At 45.3% G+C, this 24,625-nt stretch overlaps 1 protein-coding gene across 2 annotated transcripts; it reads left to right on the forward strand.

Annotated features, from left to right (window-relative positions):
- Positions 1–853: 853 nt before the first annotated feature.
- LOC311128207 (exostosin-2) lies at positions 854–23,818 on the forward strand (the record flags this gene model as incomplete). Of its 2 annotated transcripts, XM_084160231.1 has the most annotated exons (15): positions 854–1,016; positions 1,712–2,033; positions 2,208–2,431; positions 2,643–2,732; positions 3,761–3,877; positions 4,060–4,255; positions 5,048–5,187; positions 5,370–5,463; positions 11,877–12,008; positions 16,206–16,395; positions 19,391–19,557; positions 20,272–20,415; positions 20,780–20,908; positions 22,292–22,374; positions 22,546–23,818. In XM_084160231.1, the coding sequence occupies 14 exons, from the start codon at positions 1,719–1,721 to the stop codon at positions 22,682–22,684; spliced, it is 2,160 nt and encodes a 719-aa protein (XP_084016357.1). In that variant the 3' UTR covers positions 22,685–23,818. The 2 variants fall into 2 exon arrangements, with proteins under 2 accessions (XP_084016357.1, XP_084016356.1); XM_084160230.1 differs by lacking the exon at positions 854–1,016 and having other exon boundaries at positions 1,704–2,033.
- Between the last annotated feature and the right edge of the window lie 807 nt (positions 23,819–24,625).

The following is a 24,625-nucleotide window of genomic DNA, read 5'->3' on the forward strand; positions in this document are numbered from 1 at the left end:
AAAAATAAAAAAGATTAAATGAAAATAGAATAAGGTAGAAAATGACTGTATTATGATAACAGGTATATTACAAATCTATAACAATATTGACATATATAGAAAAAGTACAAATGTATAAAAAAATGAATCTATTTAGTGAGAAAGATCTATATGACAGATTATTGGCAGAATTTAACAGAATTGATAAAAACTGATTTAGAAATTGGTCTGTGTTGAAAGATAAATAATTCAATGATGTCTTGTCCATGTTGACCTGGTTTTCTACCCTTCCCTTCCTGTCCCAGATTGAGAATGTATTTAACCCCCGCCACCCCTCACTGCCTGTAATGGAATAAAGCAAAACCAATTTGAAAGAAAATTACTTTGAACTTTTTTCAATGTCATTTCTATTTGCTAACCTCTCAGCAGGCTGCACATTTTGAGCTAGATAGGCCTACCATAATGGTGGTTATGCAGTGAGAGAATAGTGGGAAAACATTGGTAGCAACTTACATAACTGCCCAAATGTCAGCTGGCTTTAGTTTGAAATGATGTAGGCCCTATCTGGATGTCTGACATAATGCTTCCATTGATTGCACATTCAAGTAAATATTTACATGTAAATTATAAAGTAATATTTTGTTAATTGTATACTAATGGACCCAGTATATAGCTTAGTATATAGCTATTTCATGCCAGGTTATAGCTATCCATTCACATAATAATTAATTCAGTGGAGAAAAACAACGCACCTTGTGAAAGATCAATCTGAATGCTACTGGGTGGTTGTGATGATACTCCGCCGTAGTAGGTGGCACTATAGCCAGTGCATGCAGAGTAGCCTACGGGTTTCGGGCAGGCGAAGAAGAGTTCCAGTTCCGGAAATCACATCATCGACACGATAACATCAACATCGTTTTATTAGCTAGCTACCTAACGTTAAAAATTAAAAGTATACATTATTGGATTGCCGCTTAGCTAAGAAGAGGGTATGAATTAACCGTTTGAGATCGACTTCTCACCGGTCAAGCGTGAAGGTAAGTTTACTGATCAAATCTAGGTCTGTGCTCGCTGGTTAAACCTGCTAGCCAGCTAACGCGTAGTAGCTAGCTAAGCTTGAAGCTGGCTACTTGCTTTTACTTTTCAAGATTTCGGTTTATCATGAAAGTGTGATGTTAGCTAGCTATATACACTATAGATGTTTGGTACTTTTCCCGTGGTATTTTATAATAAACGCCGACTTAACTAGTTGGTTTTAGCGAATCCATTAAGAAATCGTTGAACGTCAATGTAGCTAACGTTAGCTAACTAGCCATCTAGTCTGCTAGCTAAATTGAGTTTACTAATGTGCTGCCAGAGTATTTAAGTTATATGGTTTGCTACATTAGCTAGTTGTTCAGTTTGGCCTGTTGTCGTTAGCTAGCTTTACCTCACTAGAATCCCTTTGATTGGCATACTGGAATGCCTTTGATTGACAGCTAGTGTTGTAAGCGGTCACTGGGTTAAAGTCGTTATGTAGTTTTGTATAACGAGAACTGCCTGGCTCGTTTAGGCAAGGCCAATTAACGTTACAGTAACTTGTTTATTTCTTGCTGTAACTCTGACAGTGGTCCAAAATGGCTTAATTTTCTCTAGGAGAGGAAGCCATTTTAGACTGATACATACCCTGGCTGTGTGTCAACGGACCAGGAGCCATGCTAATATTTCTCTCTCTCTGTGGTTGAATGGTCAGGCTCAGCATGTGCACGTCAGGAAAGTACAGTTCACGGGGCCCAGCTCTGATTCCACGGATGAAGACCAAGCACCGCATCTACTACATCACCCTGTTCTCTGTGGTGCTGCTGGGACTCATCGCCACAGGGATGTTCCAGTTCTGGCCACACTCCATCGAATCAACGGCAGACTGGAGCCTGGACCGACGCAGCGTGCACGATGCACCTCTAGTCCGACTGCCTGTGTCCAACCCTATTCCTGAGAGAGGGGACCTTAGCTGCCGAATGCACACATGTTTTGATGTGTATCGATGTGGCTACAACCCTAAGAATAGAATCAAGGTGAGCCTATTCTCCATCCATCACACACCACAAATTACATATATGTGTACTTTGTTTTATCTGCTATTCTTGGTCTCTGAACCTTGTCTTTTTAACCAAATGATTGAAGGATGTTATAAATCAAACAGCAGTATAGTGGACCATCAGAAATGACTGTGTGTGTCTGTCTGGCAGGTGTACATCTATCCTCTGCAGCGTTTTGTGGATGAGGTAGGAGTGCCCATCAGCAGCACAGGCCTGTCCCGAGAGTACAATGACCTGCTCAGTGCCATCTCCGACAGTGAGTTCTACACTGACGACGTCACCAGGGCATGCCTGTTCGTTCCCTCTATCGATGTGCTCAATCAGAACTCTCTGCGCATTCGGGAGACTGCCCAGGCTCTGGCCATGCTCCCCAGGTAACCTTTCCTGCACACTGCTCGGGTTGCACTGTTATCTCCTCCACCCCAAAGCTGGGAATTCTCTCTTCATATGTATTTATCCTTCTTTACCCTCTCTGTCATTCTTCCTCTCCCCTCTCTCGTCTACTACATTGATCTATCCGCCCATTTCAGATATCTAAGTGCACACATTTGAAGGTTTTTGACCCCTAAAGATGTATGTTTCCAGGTGGGACAAAGGGATGAACCACCTTCTGTTCAACATGTTACCTGGAGGACCTCCAGACTACAACACAGCCCTTGATGTGCCAAGAGACAGGTAACACTAATAAACCCAGCACAGAAAAAAGAAAGTCAATTACAATTAATATAGTTGGATAAACTCACATTTTAGTTTTTTGGTTCATCAATCAACCTTGACTTCCAGCTAATATTGTTTGTTAGCAGAGTTGCTACCAGGCATATTTTGTTCTACCGAGACCACCACTAGAGGGAAGCATGGCGTTAACTTAGCTTCCAGTTTTCCTTACATGTCCTTAGTCTGATGTTATGTTCAGAGAATAGTTTTTTTTTTTTTTTTTTTTTAGTTGACTCATAGTTTTCCCCCTCCATTTTATGTAGTTTAACTTGACTAGATAATCCAGATTCAATTCCATCTTTTATCTCCAACACAACTACAGAACTTGCATATAATTACAGGGTGGCTTGTAAAAATATTAAGCTAAGAAGAAAGTAGTACTTAAAAGTAGTCCAGAGATGACAGAACCTCTAGCGGCTTTGAGCGGGCAGACATGCCTAATCTCCTGGTATTTACTGCCACAGAGAGAGGCCATGTTTCCCATCCTTGCTCTTGGCCGCTCACTCCTTTTGGGTGGAAAAGGTGGGTTTTATGAACAGAAAGCCCTGAGACGATGAACACTTATCTGGAGCTGTAGGGAATTTCCTGGGCTCATCCAGCTGTGCTCCATTTGGCGTGGGGCCTCATCAGAACCAGCTGTGTGTGTATATATAGGCCTGTGTGTGTGTGAGTGAGGTTGTGCTTGCATGCACAGGTAGGACGCCATAAAGATTGTTCATCAGTTCGCATTTAACTATTACATTCACAGATTTACAAAAGGATGAAGTTTAGGCAGCCTCCTTTTGTTCATGCGAATACTTCTCAAGATCGTCATGTTACTCAATAGCGTTGTTAAGCAGATATGACAAGAAACAGCCAGGGCATATGCACATCTGTCATGTATTGTCTTGCAGCAAAGTTCTATATAGCTGTCTCTTCTCTCCGTCTTAAGTATGTAAGCCTATGTGACAGTGGTCTAACATTGGATACGTTTTGTGTGTGTGTTCTAGGGCTCTGCTTGCAGGGGGAGGCTTCTCCACGTGGACCTACAGGCAGGGTTATGACGTCAGCATCCCTGTGTACAGCCCTCTGTCTGCAGATGTGGAGCTGCCCGAGAGACAGCCTGGGTGAGCAGCAACACCACCGCCACCCTGGTTCAGCACCTAGCATAGGGCTCTTATCACTTCCTCAAGCAAGACAACAGGCATCCTCACTTCATGTGATAGTGGGAACATTTGTGAAGTTATCTTGTCGAGTCACCATCATCACTCACAGTTTTCCATTATTTCTAATGTTGTCCCGGCTGCAGGCCCCGGCGCTACTTCATCCTGTCGTCTCAGACGGCCATCCACCGTGAGTACCGGGCAGAGCTGGAGAGGCTGAAGGAGGAGAACGGGGAGGCCCTGCTCCTCCTGGACAAGTGCAGCAACCTCTCTCAGGGAGCTGCCTCAGCTAGGAAACGCTGCTACAAGGGCCAGGTGTTCGACTACCCCCAGATCCTCCAGGTGAGACCCACACAGAGACCCTCTACCGTTCAGACTAGACTAACATATACACACACTTGTAGACATTATACAGCTTAGGGGGAAATGTTTAACATAGATCTGCATGGCCATTATCAGACTTTAATGCATTTAAGAGGGCTCTGCTCAGCTGTGTAGGTCAACTCTAAGAGTTAGCAGTCTATTTATGTGGGTAACTTAATGCAGGGTATACCTGGGAAACTCTACAGCAATATCTGTGACAGTCAGTCAACCGGTGTGCCTCTGCACTGTCTGTCTGCTCAGAGTGCATCTCCAGCCCATCCCTGGCCTGTCTAGACAGGAAGTGCGCTTATCATCTGGTCTGGGTGCAGCGTGGCCGCACATCTGGCAGACGTCCCACCAAGGAGAGGGCCTGGAAGGGTGGAGGTTGTGGGAGGGGTGTGGTGGCAGAATCTCAGTGAAAGCACCCCCCTTATCCTCCACCTCTGACAGTGGAAAGGTTTGCCAGAAGTGATGCCTGAATTTTAGAGGAATATTTAGGGTTGCCTGCTTTTATCCTTTTAACATCTGTAAGTAGTCCACCATAACATTGCCCTCCCCACCCTCAACTCTTCCATATGGGAGGCAACCTTGACAGTTCATGCAGTCATTTTATCAGACTCTGACCAAACACAAGCTGCCCACTAATATTGTGTTAGTCTGTTTTTGACCCGTCTAAGCTTCCTTATTTTGGCGACAGCTATGTCATAAAACCATGTACCTTTGATATGTCTATGATACCTTGTGGTAATCTGTGTTGTCTGTGTTCCCCAGGAGTCGTCGTTCTGTGTGGTGCTGCGCGGGGCTCGGCTGGGACAGGCCACCCTCAGTGATGTGCTGCAGGCTGGCTGTGTCCCTGTCATCCTAGCAGACTCATACATCCTGCCCTTCTCTGAGGTCCTCGACTGGAAGAGGTACGCTAAAGACACCGCTCATGATCTCACTCCAACCAACTTCAACACATATATCAGCATTACATTTCCTGAGCTCGTATTGTGATTTCTGATCTAGTTTAATACCAGTGGATGTTTTTGCCATTGACATAGAGACTGACTGATATTTTTCTTTCTTTGTTTTGTGTGTGTGTATTGTACAGGGCATCCGTGGTCATTCCAGAGGAGAAGCTCCCAGAGATGTACACGATCCTGAAGAGTATCCCTCACAGGCAGGTGGAGGAGATGCAAAGACAGGTAACAGTCAGATCACATATTTTCTTCAGCTAACATTCAAATAGACTGAATCCCTTTGCTGGGGATTTTTTATGCACATACAGTGAGGGGAAAAAAGTATTTGATCCCCTGCTGATTTTGTACGTTTGCCCACTGACAAAGACATGATCAGTCTATAATTTTAATGGTAGGTTTATTTGAACAGTGAGAGACAGAATAACAACAACAAAATCCAGAAAAACGCAAGTCAAAAATGTTATAAATTGATTTGCATTTTAGTGAGGGAAATAAGTATTTGACCCCCTCTCAATCAGAAAGATTTCTGGCTCCCAGGTGTCTTTTATACAGGTAACGAGCTGAGATTAGGAGCACACTCTTAAAGGAAGCCTTAAAGTTTGTTACCTGTATAAAAGACACCTGTTCACAGAAGCAATCAATCAATCAGATTCCAAACTCTCCACCATGGCCAAGACCAAAGAGCTCTCCAAGGATGTCAGGGACAAGATTTTAGACCTACACAAGGCTGGAATGGGCTACAAGACCATCGCCAAGCAGCTTGGTGAGAAGGTGACAACAGTTGGTGCGATTATTCGCAAATGGAAGAAACACAAAAGAACTGTCAATCTCCCTCGGCCTGGGGCTCCATGCAAGATCTCACCTCGTGGAGTTGCAATGATCATGAGAACGGTGAGGAATCACCCCAGAACTACACGGGAGGATCTTGTCAATGATCTCAAGGCAGCTGGGACCATAGTCACCAAGAAAACAATTGGTAACACACTACGCCGTGAAGGACTGAAATCCTGCAGCGCCCGCAAGGTCCACCTGCTCAAGAAAGCACATATACAGGCCCGTCTGAAGTTTGCCAATTAACATCTGAATGATTCAGAGGAGAACTGGGTGAAAGTGTTGTGGTCAGATGAGACCAAAATCGAGCTCTTTGGCGTCAACTCAACTCGCCGTGTTTGGAGGAGGAGGAATGCTGCCTATGACCCCAAGAACACCATCCCCACCGTCAAACATGGAGGTGGAAACATTATGCTTTGGGGGTGTTTTTCTGCTAAGGGGACAGGACAACTTCACCGCATCAAACGGACGATGGACGGCGCCATGTACCGTCAAATCTTGGGTGAGAACCTCCTTCCCTCAGCCAGGGCATTGAAAATGGGTCGTGGATGGGTATTCCAGCATGACAATGACCCAAAACACACGGCCAAGGCAACAAAGGAGTGGCTCAAGAAGAAGCACATTAAGGTCCTGGAGTGGCCTAGCCAGTCTCCAGACCTTAATCCCATAGAAAATCTGTGGCGGGAGCTGAAGGTTCGAGTTGCCAAACGTCAGGCTCGAAACCTTAATGACTTGGAGAAATCTGCAAAGAGGAGTGGGACAAAATCCCTCCTGAGATATGTGCAAACCTGGTGGCCAACTACAAGAAACATCTGACCTCTGTGATTGCCAACAAGGGTTTTGCCACCAAGTACTAAGTCATGTTTTGCAGAGGGGTCAAATACTTATTTCCCTCATTAAAATGCAAATCAATTTATAACATTTTTGACATGCGTTTTTCTGGATTTTTTTGTTGTTATTCTGTCTCTCACTGTTCAAATAAACCTACCATTAAAATTATAGACTGATCATGTCTTTATCAGTGGGCAAACGTACAAAATCAGCAGGGGATCAAATACTTTTTTCCCTCACTGTATAGGGATATGCCAGGTCGCAGTTGTAAATGAGAACTTGTTCTCAACTGGCTTACCTGGTTAAATAAAGGTTAAATAAAATAAAATGAAAAACTCTTTATAGAGTTGTAGTAATAGTCTATTTCCAGATGAATAAACCTCAGGAGAAAGTGCCTCCTGCCCTCTCAGGTTAAGTTAGTGTGAAGGCAAGGTCAAAGGAGGTTTGACTTTCACGCTCCCATTCCAACCTGTGCCTCACTGTCAGCCCAATGGAAGCCATAACACAGGCAGTCTGAAGGGTTAGACAGACATGTTGTAATGAGCCCTTAGGACTAGAGTTTCTGTCCTGTTGTCAGTTTGGATTGTCTCCTCATGTTCCCAATCTTGATTAAAAAGCTCTTATAAAGGTTCTTCAGTGTTAGTTTCAGTCGCAGCCAAATCAATGACAAGTCCCCTCTTTTCACTGGTCCAACTGAGCCTCAATAAACAGAAGTGAAAGCCCTCTGAGAGAGTTCTGCACGTCCAAGCTGTTTCTCATTCCCTTGTATCAACGCTAGTCCATTTACCAATTAGACTGGCCAAACAGACATATTAGACCCACAGCTCAGAGACCCTGTTGGAGTTCTTTCATTTGCCCTGCCTAGAACATGGCTTCCCTTGGGGGCCGCCTCCTGTCTCTGTTGCTGTGTGGATCTGAAATGCTTATCCACTGCTCTTAGTGTTTCTGTCAGTCTGTGTCTAGGGCTTGGAATTTAGCTATGATATGTGTAATCAGTTGTCTTCCATAGCTGCAGGCATGTCAGGAAAGGGTTCTCATTAGAGATGAGGACTGATGATAAGGGGAAGGATTTTAGTTTGTTTGGGTTAAAACAAATACTGATAATAAACATTTTATCAATTCACTGGCGATCAGAGGAACACAACAAAATTATATTGGTCTGAGTTGAGTAGTGAGTACATCTTAAGCCAGGGGAATGTGAGGGGTAGGTATGTCACTGTGCCGTGTGCGTGCCTGTGGCCCCTGCAGGACTGACGGGAGGAGGGTGTTGGAGCCCGGCTCAGGACGTGGAAGGGTGGGGTGGGGCCGGAGCACAAAGGCCCATCTTATCCAGGATTTATGGGGTGCTGTAGAGCCCATTCCATATCAGTCCACACCTGCACACATCTGGAGAGACTCCTCACTCACACTCACATTCACTGGCTGGAGAGGAGAGGACACTGGGAATCACTGAGCTGGTCCCCATAGTATAGACAACACATTGTCAACTAAAACTCATTTTGACGTGTGCAATATTATGTAGTATGTTTTTATTTTTTTAGGACATGATTTTCTATATTAAATATTTTTTATAAGAGCTGTAGGGACATATTTTTTTATTTAAGAGCTGAAGTGAAGTATTTACTGACTGTCCAACAGAGGGCCTAACTAGTCTGATTTCACACGCTGTCCTCTTCAATCCTTTATGGGCTTAAAAGGTCTCTGACCATATGTCTAGTGTGCCTAAAATACACACAGGCTGCGTTTAGACAGGCAGCCCAATGCTGATCTTCTTTTCACTAATTGGTCTTTTGACCAATCACATCAGCTGTGAACAAGATCTGATTTGAAAAGATCTGATGTGATTGGTCAAAACACCAATTAGTGGAAAAAAATATCAGAATTGGGCTGCCAGTCTAAACGCAGCCTTACTCATGACTCCATGTCAGCTTTGATTGACTATCTGTATGATTTACTAAGTCCTCAATTGAAGGATAATTGGGTAATTGAGGAGACATTCTGTTAACTTATACAGGGCCTCACAACTAAGGTCAAATATAAAAACTCCTAATCCATCAGTAGCCAGCAGCATCATTTCAGTAGATTGTTTTTTTTCTTCAAAATGTGATGTGGTAGCATCGACATAGGTCCGAAATTGTGAGCTAAGTGCTTAACAGCTGCTAAATGTTAGCGGTGGTCAACTGCATTCCTGTGAGCCTTGTTTGGTTCAGACCCTAGGAATAGAATACGTGCATGCTTTGTTAGATCAGTACAGCTAAAATGAGTACTTCTCAATCACAGGGCTGCAGCTATAGTACCAAGCCTAATGTAAACCTGTCTGAACCCTCCCTGTCTAAAAGGAGTTGACAGACAGCAGAGTATAGCTAGAGAAAGAGATGGTAGACTGGGTTGTTCCCTTGACCCTGGTCCTGAAAGTCTGGCATCTAGTTTGGTTTCTCAGTCACACAGGAACCACTATTGATGATCAGTTGAGTGTCATCTTGGTAATACTACAATGTCCTCCTAAGCAAGTTTGTGCTAAACAAAGAATCGTTGACATGAAAATGTTACTTTTACCCGATTTATATCTTATTAAGAGGCGCTAGTAATTACATTTATTTTAGTTGCAGTAGCAAAGGTTAGTCAAATCAGTTCTGAATTCATGGATGTTGTTTATGGTCCAAGTTCAAGCACACCTCAAAGAGAATTCAGCCTACTTAGCCCAGCGAGGTATGTTAGAGGAAGGGAACGACAGTGCTGCAGTGAAGCAGACCGCTCTGCCCTTTTCCTCTCCTCCTCTCCTGTGACTCCGTCTCTTCTTCTCTCCTCATAAAAATTCCTGCAGGCGCTGGGGCAGGGCCTCTTGGGCTGGAGCAGTTTGCTTTTTGCCTCCTCCCAGTCGGAAAGGGAACTTTCATCACTGGCTGATTTATGGGCCGTTGTGGTCCCCCTGAGATTAGAAAGTCTTTTTGAATACTCCTCACCCCCTCCATAAAAAAATAAAAGCTGTTTTTGTATTTCTCTAGTGTTAAAGGGGACTAAGGGCTGGAGTGGGGGCTGGTCCCTTCTCATGTGCCGCTGAGAGCTCTCTGTAGACGATACGACAACAAACACACCAGTCAATAGGACGAGCTGCTCCACTGCTATGAAGGACAGAGCCCTGTAGCCAGGCCAAGACTACCACAGCTCTAGCAAAACGGTGGGCTCATTGACTAAGCTGTAGCAGCCTATGCTATCACTGTGTTTGCTGCAGTGCAGTTTTCATTTTGTGCACTGTTGTTGTTGTCCATTCCTCTCTGGATCCTCCTCTGTTCCTAATCCCAAACAGGGGAGAACCTCTTCAGCTGTGGGTGTTATTCTCACCCAACAAATATGCTACAAATATCTTGAGTTTCTGGCTGTGGGAATAGTTTCCAGGGTGTGCTCTGGCTAACCAGTCAAATGTCTGTTGGAGTTGAGGGGTCCAGTATCAAATCAAATCAAATTTTATTGGCCACATGCGCCGAATACAACAGGTGCAGATATTACAGTGAAATGCTTACTTACAGCCCTTAACCAACAGTGCATTTATTTTTAACAAAAAAGTAAAAATAAAACAACAACAAAAAAAGTGTTGAGAAATAAAGAGCAGAAGTAAAATAAAATAACAGTAGGAAGGCTATATATACAGGGGGTACCGGTGCAGAGTCAATGTGCGGGGGCACCGGCTAGTTGAGGTAGTTGAAGTAATATGTACATGTGGGTAGAGTTAAAGTGACTATGCATAAATAATTAACAGAGTAGCAGCAGCGTAAAAGGATGGGGTGGGGGGGCAGTGCAAATAGTCCGGGTAGCCATGATTAGCTGTTCAGGAGTCTTATGGCTTGGGGGTAGAAGCTGTTGAGAAGTCTTTTGGACCTAGACTTGGCACTCCGGTACCGCTTGCCGTGCGGTAGCAGAGAGAACAGTCTATGACTAGGGTGGCTGGAGTCTTTGACAATTTTGAGGGCCTTCCTCTGACACCGCCTGGTATAGAGGTCCTGGATGGCAGGAAGCTTGGCCCCAGTGATGTACTGGGCCGTACGCACTACCCTCTGTGGTCTAGACGTTGTGTTTACAGGCTGCTTAACAAATAGCGCCCCCCCCCCCCCCCCCCCGCTTGTTAAAGAGTGCTGCACTCAGTGTCACCTAAGACCTGTCGAGGTGGAGTCGGGTCACACTGACATGGCGCCTCCTGGCAGGAGACAGTTCTGTTTTAAGGATCATTAACTCTTATGGGCTCCTCTCCCTCCTTAGCTGTCCCTTGATGTCTCTTAATGGATCAGTGGGAGGGGAGCACCAGGGACGCTGGGGTGCTGCCTGGGGATGGTGTACTAGTAACATCTGCATTGAAATATGATTGACTTCTAGGCTACACCTTCCCCTCTGGTACTGTAATGCTCCTTGTTGTTACCATGGACTGGTAGTGAATTGACTAAAAGTACATTTCTGATGCACAACTAGAGGTAGATGCGTACGTAGTTTGCATACATCTTGGATCAAACGTATTATAGTCCCAATGGGCCTATCTATATTGCCTTAGGCAGGGGTTCCCAACCAGGTTTAATAGGACCCGTATGGGTACTTGGCCTATCCACAGGGGGTACTTGAGAAGACTTATGAGACCATAGGCTTACTGGTCAAATGCACATGAGGGGGTACTTCAGGGGAACTCTGGGCAGAGCAAAATTCAGTTGGTGGTACAGTAACCGAAAAAGGGTTGGGAACCACTGGCCAAAAGGTTGATATTTGGCTGCACTGTGCTTTGAAAGGCAGGTGAGCTGTAGAAAGTCTTGGCCTGCTGTAGGACAGATGATGTTAAAGAGATTCTAACCGTCTAGAACAGTCCTTCCTGTTCTCGAGTCACAGGGATGCCTTTTGAATGTGTGTGTTCAAGGACATAACAGCTTGTTTGTTTGTCCAGAGTCCAGACCATATGTTTTTATTCCAATAACAACTCTGTCCTTCTCTCTCCTCAGTCCCGCTGGTTCTGGGACGCTTACTTCAGCTCCATGAAGGCCATCGGCATGACAACGCTTCAGATCATCAATGACCGCATCTACCCCTATGCTGCACGCTCCTACGAACAGTGGAACAACCCCCCTGTGGTGGTGAGGATACCTCTAGTTGGTATTTCTTTAAAGAGTGGAAAGATGTGTTTTAGGCTAGATGTGTTGAACATGATTGGATACATCAAAAGTCTTCCACTGGAGCCTGCTATAATCTATGCCCCTCGAGCCTACACCATTGATAATGTTATTGTGTTTTACTGTGGTGACCCACTGAATCTTCTTAGACATATGAGTCATATTTATGGGGGTGCAGTCTGCAGTGTGTGGTATTGATGTGTGACCTGACACTACGGTGCTGGCCTCACAAAACAGAAAAACACAGTGACCGACTCCCACAGTGGCAGATATGAAACAGTTTTCCCAGCATGCTGTATTTCCCTGGTAAGTCTTTCCCAGTGTATCGGCCGAGTGGCAGGGCAGCTTCCTCCTCTTTATAGCGCCCTCTCTCCACACATGTAGCCTAGCCTAGTGGTCTTTGGCTGCTTGGTAAACACCCAGTACTGCTGAAACAGCCAGTGAGTTTGTGTCAGCAGTTCTGTACTGGGAGGATGCCTCCAGTGCGGTGAAAAATACGTGCCTTAGTGTTTGAGTCATTGTGTGTATGTGCGTGAGAACACTGTTTAAGGAGAATGGAGGGCGGAGCTGCATGTGGTGTCTTTGGGGACTGCAGCACACACGTTCTCCTTAAACAGTGTTCTCTCGCTCTCTCACACGCACGCGTGTGTGTGTGTGTGTGTGTGTGTGTGTGTAACCTCTCTGTGGTTGTGGGAGTGTGGGGATGCAGACAGCTTGGCTCAGCTACCACCTCTCAGGGGCTGTTAATCAGCCCAGCCTGATCTGCTGCAGTCCCCAAAGACACCACATGCAGCTCCGCCCTCCATCCATCCCTACCTCCCTCTGTCTGTCTGTCTGTCTGTCTGTGGGGTAGAGAAGGGGGACCCATGTTCTTCCTTATTGGACAGGCCTACCCAGTCCTACCAATGGTTGGTGATATGTGAGCCAGTCAGGTTATGTTGGTCTGAACAAGTCAAGTCACACTGACTCTGACTAAAGTTATGTTTACAACGCTTGGCTTCTCAGAGTAATTCAAAGCTCTACAGCACTTTAGGACTAAGGACTTTTTACTCAAGCAACTGCTCAATCACAGCCAGTATTGCCTTTTTTTGGGAGCGGGTAGCTGGTTAATCAACAGTTACACTTGACATTACCCACCTCTCTCTGTCAGAAACTCCTGTCTGCTTTTTCCCCCAACTAATCGTCATCATTTATGTCTGCTGTCTCGGTCCCAGCCCACAAGAGGTTAATTGTGCAGGGCCACAGACCTATTACCATTCCAATGCTGGAGAAGTGCTATCTCTACGTATTCAGTGGAAACACGTCGAGCAGAATTGGAACAGAACACTAAATAAATCAAGCCGTTTTTTTTTTCTCTGCTGTTCTGTATCCTTCGTTCGGGGTCATAATTGAAAGCACATTTCACAGGCTCTTTGCTAGTAGCAGTGCCTTTAGAAGGGTTGTCAGGCTAGGGTGGGACAGACGGGCTGCTTTTTGTTTGGCAGTAGTGGGCATAGTTGTAAGACAGGTAATCCTGTTCCGCCTTTGAAAGGTGGCTGAAGGTTTTTAAGATACTTTGTATCTTAGGGGGCTTTCATATCAAATTGGTTTGGAGTGGGTGGTTTTCTGAACTCTGGCACTTTTTCGCTCTTAGTTCGGTTCGTTTGGACTGGTGTGAACCCTCCATGCTTGGGAGTGCTCTAAACAACGCATCGTGGTTTGCAAAAAAAAACGTGGTCTCGGTCCAATTAATTACACCTTTCATAGTAATGAATATTCATGGTAAATGGGAACTGATTATTTATTTAGCTTGACCTTTGGTTTCTAGAGGACATCTAACATTTCCATTTAGGCTAAGTCGGGGCTTGTTCAGTGGTTTAAATGGGCCAAGAAACCTGGCCAGACAATTCCTTCACTGGCAGAGAGCAGATGCCTGCACTGTGAATGTGCTCATATCAGGACTCTTGAGAAGATGTGACGGCTGCACTATCTCTGCTTCTCCTAATCCCTGGTAGGCAATCATCACTCACATTATTCTGATCCAACTGTTTTCTGTCAACTTCAAAGTCCAGGGATGGAATTCAAATCTTTCTCAATGGACCAACCGGCAACCTCACTTCGATCTGGGTTCCATTTTGGCCTTACTCGCTGTTTTGACACACGCATGCATACATGTATGTGCATCCACACACACACACACACACACACACACACACACACACACACACACACACACACCACACACACACACCACACACACACACACCACACAAATCAAAGGCCCCATGCTGGCTAGATGGACTTGCTGCCAGTCATCACTGGAGCGGCTGTTAGGAAAGGGGGATAACTAGTCAGTTGTACAACTGAATGCATTCAACTGAAATGTGTCTTCCACATTTAACCCAACCCCTCTTACTCCCACTTCACCTTGGGAAATCATTTGTTATTGAGTAGAAAACACTGTGTTTGTCCAAAACATTCAAATGCCACGTTGGTCTAAATGCTGCATTACGAGGATGTTTACATGGATTTGCGTTGATCTACTTTTCCAAACACTACCGCAATAATGTGTAGCCTAAATCCCCCAAATGGCTGCATGTTTCCGTTTGTGTAAATTGAGCATTGTAACCAGTGAACTCATTTTAACTGAGCTAATTAACATCGGAGAAGTGGCTGTCTTTCTTTCATCCTGTTTCTCTCATCTGACTAATGACTTGTGGTCCCTTTCCTCATCTATTCATCTCACCACTTATGTGTCACCGTGTTACTTTCATTATTTCCCCTCTGCTTGTATGTAAGTGTCACACCACCACAGAGAAGTTTCCATTTGCTAGTAAAGTTTTTATTTATTTTTATTGGTGAGGAATGACTGATGTAGGGTATATAGGGTGACCATGTTTATGGTGACAGACATGGTGGACGCTGTTGGAAGAGCCACAGAAACACCAGTCTGTTTGGAACCACCTGCCTACAGCAGAACAGAGAAGCACTTCAAGAAGCCCACAGTTTTATTTCAAATCTCCATTCCCTCCCTATGAGGTTAGAACATCTCTCTAGTGCCAGGTCTGGAGGCTATGGGGGGCCTTTGATACAGTTTGTTTAAGTCAGCTGCAACCTCCTTTATTTGAGAATGCTACTGTTGTAGTGTTTGACAGTTAATTAAGGGTTAAAACCACATAATAACATAATGCTACTGCTATCAGAGAACGGAAGCGTTGAAGTTGACACTGTAGATGATCTAACCTGCATTGTAGGCCACTTTAAGCTGCTGCAGTGAGTCCCTTCTGTGTCGCATGTCCACAAATTGTTACTGTTGTGTAATCACATTACTCAAAATGTCAATTGTTGTCTATATGTTAGTTTAGAGGTCTGGATTGAGTGCGTCTGTGTGTGTCTCCTTGTGTGTGTCACTGCATCAGAGGGCTCTCTGCACTGCCAGTATTTCTTTTACAGCGTCACTTGATCTAGGCTAGGGCCTGTGCATCTTCCAGAGTTAACGGGCCATTTTAAGACGGGGCCAGGAAGAGGAGCCAAGTCCCACACTGGCAGTAGACAGCCGCCGACACCGTTGCCTACGTCCCCCTCTCTCTCCCCTGCCCCGCTAGAACTCATCTGGACCCCTGCTGCATGGAGCTCACCAGAGCTTCATGATAAAACACCCTTATAACATCCCAAAGGAGCAGTGTAGAAACCGCAGTAGAGGCCAAGACTGCCACTTCTTCGAAATCGTCAAAAAATCTATTGCCAAGTCATAGTGTGTGGACTCAATTTACACACGTACCTGAGATGAGGGTGGAGCTTCGCATGCAAAACATAATTGACTGCTCTTTGTCTGTCGTCTGTCTGTCTGTCTTACACACTCTCTAAGCTGTGCTCCTGAAGCAGCTCAGCTACCGCTCGGTTTTTATAGTGTGCTTGGCATTCCAGACCACTTCTCGCTGGGTGCCTGGCATTCCCGGTTGTGAGTCTATTAATCTTTAAAATAAATGAATAGATGATTCCTGTTCCCTTGTAAAACCATCGTCTGGAAATCACTGCAGGTGACCTCACTGCTGAATCAAGCAATGGAAAACGTGCCACGGGCCAGGATGGCAGACAGATGAAGCTAGCTAGGCATACGTCTGCATTGTAGGAGACTGATTCTAAACTTTGCTTTTGTGTTTATTCTCTTGTCCTCTGTAGAAGTGGTCGAGTGTGAACAGCCCCCTGTTCCTGCCTCTCATCCCACCGAGGTCCCCAGGGTTCACTGCTGTGGTGCTGACCTATGACCGCATCGAGAGCCTCTTCCGGGTCATCACTGAGATCTCCAAGGTTCCCAGCCTGGCCAAGCTACTGGTGGTGTGGAACAACCAGAACAAGAGTCCCCCTGAAGGTGAGCCCTAGGCTGTATTCATTAGCGCACACCGTAGCATAAAATTTTGCTACAGAACACTTAAGAAACTTTTTTTTTTTTTTTTTTTTTTTTTTTTTTGGAAAGGTTCAGGTAGTCCCTCTCCATTTTTTTTTTTTTTTTAAATTTATTTTAGTCATTTAGCAGACACTCTTATCCAGAGCGACTTACAGTTAGTAAGTGCATACATTATTATTATTATTATTATTTTTTTTTTTATACTGGCCCCCCGTGGGAATCGAACCCACAACCCTGGCGTTGCAAACGCCATGCTCCGACTGAGCTACATCCCTGCCGGCCATTCCCTCCCCTACCCTGGGCCAATTGTGCGCCGCCCATGGGTCTCCCGGTCGCGGCCGGCTACGACAGAGCCTGAATTCGAACCAGGATCTCTAGTGGCACAGCTAGCACTGCGATGCAGTGCCTTAGACCACTGCGCCATAAATGTTATTCTGTTTGGTTTCTAGTGAATACACCCCTGATTCTGACCCTCCCTTCCCTATACTGTTCATTAAAAACCATTATTGATTCAAATATTAACCTTAAACAAGCACACCAGCAATAGGAGTTTCCATGAGTTAACCTTTTCAGTGACAGCGATGATGCCATGTTGGATATTCAACGATGGGACATTAGTGTTCTGTCAGATTGCCTTACTTCATAGCTACCATAGAGTCCAAATCAATGTTATCTTTGTTTAGAGATTGACTAAAGTTGGCAGATCGATACACACAAGGAATGGGAAAGTGGCTGAACACTCCAAGTTAACTGCCAACTTGATGAGAGAAGAAGTGAAGGTTATATCACCATGCCATTGTTTAATACCCAAAATGGAGCTCTTGATGTGTACCAGATGAGTGATTACAGCTTCAGCAGCCAAGACCCATCTCTCCATAAGTTTAGACACTGAAAAGCATGACATGCTCGAGGCTGGAGCCAAACCTCTCTCTGGCTTTGCTTCATGTTGAGAATTAGGAAACTGGAGCAACTCCGTGGCATGTTGCCACCAGTCGGACAGAAAAAAATCCCCCTACCCACCCCACTCGGTGCTGCAGCAGCAATCTCATTCTAACCTTCAGATGTCAACAGGTCTCCTCGGTACTGGCAAGCCAGACGACGTAGAGGCCTTTCATTCATGTTGATATACTGTCCTCTTACACCACACCTACAGACACTCCACTTCATCAAACAGAGTGCAGTGTTCTGCTAGTGCTGCCTGTCTGTCCTACCGCCACAGCCCTCATTTACAGCCCATTAGAGATGTGTCAGAGTAAGCTGATATTAGTCATTATTTATGTGGCTTTCGCTCTAATGATTCCTCTTAACGAGGCGATTAGGTATGCAGCTGTTTATGGCGCCCCTTATCACTGACAGCTCAGGGGACGGCAGGGAGAGAGCAGGGAATTAAATCTATCCTCTGCATAGAGTTGTGTAATGTAATGAAGCAGCGGGCCACTTTGAAGCTCCCTCTAATGGCCCAGTGTAGCCTTTGATTAGAGGCGTCAGTGGAGCCTGGCTGGAGCTTTGTGACCCATTAGAATTAACAAGGGGCCGTTCACGGGTCAACTAGGGGCCTTTGCTTGGGATGAGGACGGATTTCCTCCTCATCCTCACAAGGCCTGATTTGTGTTTATTTCAAGCAGCCCTAAGCTGCCTCCTCAAGTCCTGCACGTTTGGCATTTTAACAAGGTGCTGCTGGCAGCTTAAGTCTTAGAATTGTAGTATTTTATCTTAGTGCTCTATGTTGGACTTTATCTTCTGCTTCTGACATGCACAGAGATTGTACTGTTTGGTTGTCATGATTAACTTGATAGTTTATTTGTTCACTCATACAATCTTAGCGTTATGACCTGAAGTGACCTGTTTTTCACATCGGTCTAAGACCGTCATGAATGTCGAGTGAGTGCGTGTCTCTATCAAATTCTTCCACTATCCCCCTCCCCTCCCTCCCTCCATCTCGGTCTGTTTCTCATAAACAGCTAACCCTGCCCTGGCTGGTTGGGAGCCCCCTAATAGCTGCAGTGCATGGAGACGGAGGTAACTACAGTAGAGATGGGGACTGCAGCAGGATTCTGTTCTTCTATAGTGGAGAGGATCTCTGCTGGTTAGCCCTGGAGAAGTCAGAAAAGTAGATGGGCTTCCAGCAGCCAGAAATTGTTGTTTCAGTTTGTGTGTTCAAACCGATGCCAAAAGAAAAGGCCAGGCTCAATCTGTACAATCAGAGCTAAGCTAATAACCTATGTTAGGTGATTTCCCCCTGCACTGCACTCATCTCCCAGCACTCATCTCCCAGCTCATGTTTGGAAAAGAGAGTGGTGGTGGGGGGAGGGGAGCGCTTGAATATATCACAGCAGGTCTCTCGTTGACAGTTTAGTGTGGAGACGTTCAGAGCTCGTCGGTCAGTTGGGAGCGCCGCCTGCCTGTCAGGCCCCAGTTAAAGCCTTAATGGGGTGACACATTCTGTGCCATCTGTCTGACACTGCTCCGTGCCATGGACACTTCCCAAGCTCACTAAACACTACTTTTAAAAAAGCTAACTTTGTTGCTCTGCCTTGAGAGGAATCTTGGTGTGGTCAGGCTTGCACATGATTCAAGTTGGCGTTGCGATTCAAGTCAGTGATTGTAGTTTTACTGCTAGCACACTGTTTTCCACTAGGATTGCCATTTTGAAATGTCTCCCTTGATGGCAACCCAACTCCACTCATCTCCAACTGAAGTCTAGATGTTAGTTTGACCTATAAAACTGGCAGTCTAATTTGATGTGGTAGGTGATGCAATATACAGTATACTGTCAGATTTGGAATGTGAGGAAATCATTTTCATAGTTAATGTCTTGCAGCTTTTCAAGGATCACACAGTGTTAACTGACCCATTTGCCAAGGCCTCCATTGCATTGATAGTATGGATTTTATATGACCTGTCTGTACAATGTAGGCCTATCTCACTCATATTCCCATTGTCTCTGTCCCTCTGTTAGAGTCTCTATGGCCAAAGATTGGCGTACCTCTCAAGGTGGTGCGCACCAAAGAGAACAAGCTCAGCAACCGCTTCTTCCCCTACGACGAGATCGAGACGGAGGCTGTGCTGGCCATCGATGACGACATCATCATGCTGACGTCTGACGAACTGCAGTTTGGCTACGAGGTGAGAGAGCGGATACTCTGTATCTCGCCTGGGAGTTTTCACCCCAAATGTTGGACCTTGACCTTGGGCTTAGTACATTTATACTCCCTTGATGGCAGGTAAACGCTGGCCACTTAGAGCTGACCCCAGAGTTTAAACTCATCCAGGGAGCTTAAGTCGGCCTCCAGTAGTGGTATATGGGCTGCCTGGGACTGGAGATGTGTTTGATGTGTGATGGATGGTGACAGGCCAGAGCTGATGCTGTCCATGACTACAGCCCGGCCTGGCACTCACCTGAAGACATTTAGGACCTATTGAGACAATTGAGGACAATTTGAGGATAATGACATGAAATGAGAGGCAGGTTGCTGTGGGGAAGGAAGTCTGTCTGGCTCTACTGCCTCTCGCTGGGTCCAATAGCAGGACAGGCTGCTGGCTGCTGGGCTCAGGTATCCAGTCTCCACACACTGCTCTGCCCATCACAGACAGGGCATGTAGCCTTCATCTCTTTACAGAGTGAACCTTGGGGCTCAAAGAATCTCAGTGATGGCGGTCTTCTAGCACTACCTTGAAGATGAGAGGAGGCTACTTGGAACGTTTTTAGTGTTGCCTAACTCCAGTAACTTGTAATTTTCCCAAAATTACTGGAAAGCCTGGGAATTTGGGGAAAGTGACCAATTTTGCCACCCTAAAGGTATGTGTCTAACCATCTCTTTCCCCCGCCATCCCCCTCAGGTGTGGAGGGAGTTCTCAGACCGGCTGGTGGGGTACCCGGGTCGGCTCCACCTGTGGGACCACGAGATGGGGAAGTGGAAGTACGAGTCAGAGTGGACCAACGAAGTATCCATGGTTCTGACTGGAGCAGCCTTCTACCACAAGGTTAGCCTCAGACAGAAGCCCCACCTCCCTCTGTCCCTCTGCCATGCCCAGTATGTGGAGGGGGGCGGGGTTAGGTCACAGAGAGAGAGAGAGAGAGGGAAGAGTCATAGGTGAGGTTAGGTTATCTGTCTCACCGTCAACCAAAAGCTCTCCTTTTGATTCAAAGCAAATACTTCTGAGAAAACACATCCCTCTATTCAAAGGCATTCTGCTAAGGCAGAGGTTAGACTCATTTATCATATCACGAGTGAGTAGGATGACATAAAAATGTTTTAAATGTATTTCAGTATTTATCTGCATTAATGCCGTTTCCACTGCTTGCTGATTTTTGATGTTGAGTGACACTGGCTTCTTTCCTTTCCAGTACTTTAACTACCTGTACACGTACAAGATGCCAGGAGACATCAAGAACTGGGTGGACGCCCATATGAACTGTGAGGATATCGCCATGAACTTCCTGGTGGCCAACATCACTGGCAAAGCCCCCATAAAGGTACAGTACAGTGCACAACGTTCTCACACCACCTGAACAACAGTCCTACCCAACCCATTATGCTGACATTAGGTCATTAGGGGGTTAAATTCAATATTGGATGTTCACCAGAGCTATGGCTTGCATCCCAAATGGCATTCTTTTCCCTATAATAGTGCACTACTTTTGACCAGAGCCCTATGGTCCCTGGTCCAAGTTAGTGAACTTCCTAGTTAATAGGGTGCCATTTGGGATGGAGCTATGTTACTATATCAGTAGGAGCAGTACTAAAACATACACCACATATCAGGAAGCTGAAGGCCATAACTCCAACTCCACAGAGGTGGAAACGTCCCAGAATGCAGCAATATTTGGTTTTTACAGTCCCGTCCTGACAGAGGCTCTGTCTCTGATCAGTTCTCACCCCTCTGTGCCCCCCGATACCTCCCCAATGCAGTGACCGTGTCCAGGTGCACAAGCAGCCCCTAAAGCCCAGCCTTAACCTCTCTTATCTGGGTGTCACTGACTGCCACTCCCCCTCCGACAATGTTTTTCTAAGCTCACCAGGGCTCACTTACCCCAAAGCAATGCCTACTCCCTCCCTCTCTCTGTGCCTGCAGTAGGCTAGCCCCCCACCCCACATATCTCCCACATGTCCTCCTCAGCACTGATCTCCAGTCTGGAGTAAGATGGACTGGTGGGGTGGGTAAGACTGAGGAAGGCCATACATCACCCCTTTAAAGAGCATACAGCTGTTTCTTCTCGGCACGCAAGCAGCATGCCCTGGGCTTTAATGACCACTCAGGTATACAGCAGCACAACATCCTCCCACAACCCAACTGCCCTCAATCACACTCTGCTGCTACAACCACTGCTGGACCTGCTTTCACAACTAGCATGACTTTATCTAATGGGTTTATCAAATTCTAGTGGAGTGCGACTTAAAGGGATACTTCGGGATTTGGGCAATGAAGCCCTTTATCTACTTCCCCGGAGTTGGATGAACTCATGGATACCATTTTTATGTCTCTGTATCCAGTATGAAGGAAGTTAGAGGTAGTTTCGCAAGCAAATGCTAACTAGCATTAGCGCAATGACTGGAAGTCTATGGTATCTGCTTGCAATTGCGCTAACGCTAGTTATCAACTTCCTTCAAGCTGCATGCAGAGACATAAAAACGGTATCCACGGGTTCAGCTGACTCTGGGGAAGTAGATAAAGGGCCTCATTGCCAAAATCCCGAAGGATCCGTTTAAGCAATACTATGATGGTTATGGACTTTTCTCATCTGCACAGGGATTTGATCTCCACACAGTAGATGCCATACTGTACGGTTTTAGTTGCGTAGCAATGGGGGAATGGTAGATTAACAGATTGTAAAGGTCACTGTCCTGGTTCCATTTAGGTGACCCCAAGGAAGAAGTTCAAGTGTCCTGAGTGCACAGCCATTGACGGTCTGTCCCTGGACCAGACACACATGGTAGAGAGGTAGGTCCTGCACTGAGCATGCTCATCACCTAGCAACTCTAGAAATTGTGTGTATATGCCAAATCAATATTCATAGAGGAAGTAGTGGATTTACAATATCTGGACGTGTTATTTTTCTGTGGTTGATTGCCTCAAATTGTTAACGCCGGTAACTTCTGTTCACTTCTCCAGATCGGAGTGCATCAACAAGTTTGCGTCGGTGTTTGGCACCATGCCCCTGAAGGTAGTGGAACACCGTGCAGACCCAGTCCTCTACAAGGACGACTTCCCAGAGAAGCTCAAGAGTTTCCCCAACATCGGCAGTCTCTGACCGGACAGGGTTGTGGCCCTACAACCCCCAGACACCCATACATACCCAGCATCTAGTTCAGGGGAGACATAAACTCTTATATCTCTGTTATATAGAACTATCTGGAAGGTTGTTGTTGATCTCTGTAGGGTGGTGTGGGGGTGGGAGCCTGTATTGTTACCTTTCCTAAAGACTGGTTTGTAGTGGCTGTAAGTCACTCTGGATAAGAGCGTCTGCTAAATGACGAAAATGTAAAATGTAGTGAAAGAGGTGAGGGGTGTGTGCTCATTGGTTGACTGGACAGAATCCACTGCGCTGGAGATGAATCCACTGTGCGACTGAGAGATGACTAAGCTATGGCCACCATTACTACTGTATTAGAGCCAGAGGCCCCGTGGGCTCTTTGGCTGATCTGGGATCGGTGTATATAAATCACAGCAGTGCTAGATTTTAATGTAGCATGGTGAGTCAGGAACACTGTCTGCCAAGCACATGGGGGAGGGGGATGTGTAATATGTTAAAACCCCATAGAAATAATATATCCCATGTAATTTATCTGATGAATTTTTTTAATGATAAATACATGAAAAACAAGCTAATGTTAGAGGGTGCTTCTCGACAAAGATAATTTCATGGCATGAGCTATTTAATGTGGTTAGTGTGAGCACTGCAGAGGTGCATGGTCAGCTTTCTCTGCATAGAGGACATATTGCGAATAATATGTACACAATATATATTTAATGCCAATTGTTCTACTGCTAACACTTTTCAAAAGAATTACTGGTATCTGGACATTTTAATTACTTTTTTAAAGTGTTGTGCTGCATAATATCTAAACTATTGCAGTAACATCTAGTCTGGTATAGTAGTGAAGCTACTTTCATTGATGTGGTGACATTGGACTGTCTGCTTCATGGAGATGTCTCTTTTTGTTTTATCCTACTGTTAGAAGTCTGTGTAGGCTTGCTCATCTCCTAGCGTTTCAAGTTCAAGTCAGCACACACTTTTTAAGAAGTCAATATTGCCTTTGTTTTAGTTTTTTACATTCATAAGAATTGTTGTTTGTGATATGTGTCCCAAAATATATATATATAATTACTTTGTAAAGAAATTGACAAAATACATGCTAAATAAAGATAATGTTTTTCATAGCCATTTTATTGGCCTGTGATTAGGGAAAGGAACACTGGCACTGCCTCGCTCCAACCAAGGTGCATGAATTGAGGAGGAAACTGAAGTGAAGAGGAAATTCAGCTACTGGAGAACAGAGGAAGTTGAAAAAAGTGATGTCATCGGAAGTGTTCTAGATGTGGAAGACGATGTTGTATGCATGTTTACTGGAGTGTGTTTCTCAGTATGCACCGGCAGCAGTAGCAGGCCTCTGTCCGTCTCGCGCTCTACTCTGTCCTCCTCCATTCTGATTTGGTGAAAGCCCATGTCTGACCAGGGCAGTTGTGACAGCCAGGCCGTGTGCAGCACCACTGTTCAGCCTCACCGGTCACCTGTTGTTAATATACGCTCCCTAATCCACCCTGTACAATGTCAGTAGTTCAAAAGGGTGCTGTTAGTATTCTTGTCGACTTCAATTAGCGTGACATTCTTAGGGATTGTGCGATCTCATTTCAGCCCTCATCTAAAATACAGAGGCCCTTTCAGCCCTCATCTAAAATAAAGAGGGATTTTAGGCTGTCACTGCAAGTGACACAATCATGAAACACATATGAGGTAGCTGATATGTAATGAAAGAAGATGGACATGTTTCTTTTTTTTGTAACCCTCTAGATTTTTATTGATGCCTCACCCCTCCCGCCTAATTATATAAACATCAGTATAAACAGAACAACACCACAATCCAAAAAATCTCCACACGTTATTACGATTAGATGTTACCCATTGCTGCAGGACATTGTAAAAACAGCTACTCTTAATGAATCCTCAGTGTTGCCATCCTAAAAACATCCC

The sequence above is a fragment of the Coregonus lavaretus genome, assembly GCF_964263955.1.
Source record: "Coregonus lavaretus genome assembly, chromosome: 4".
In the NCBI taxonomy this organism is placed as follows: domain Eukaryota; kingdom Metazoa; phylum Chordata; class Actinopteri; order Salmoniformes; family Salmonidae; genus Coregonus; species Coregonus lavaretus.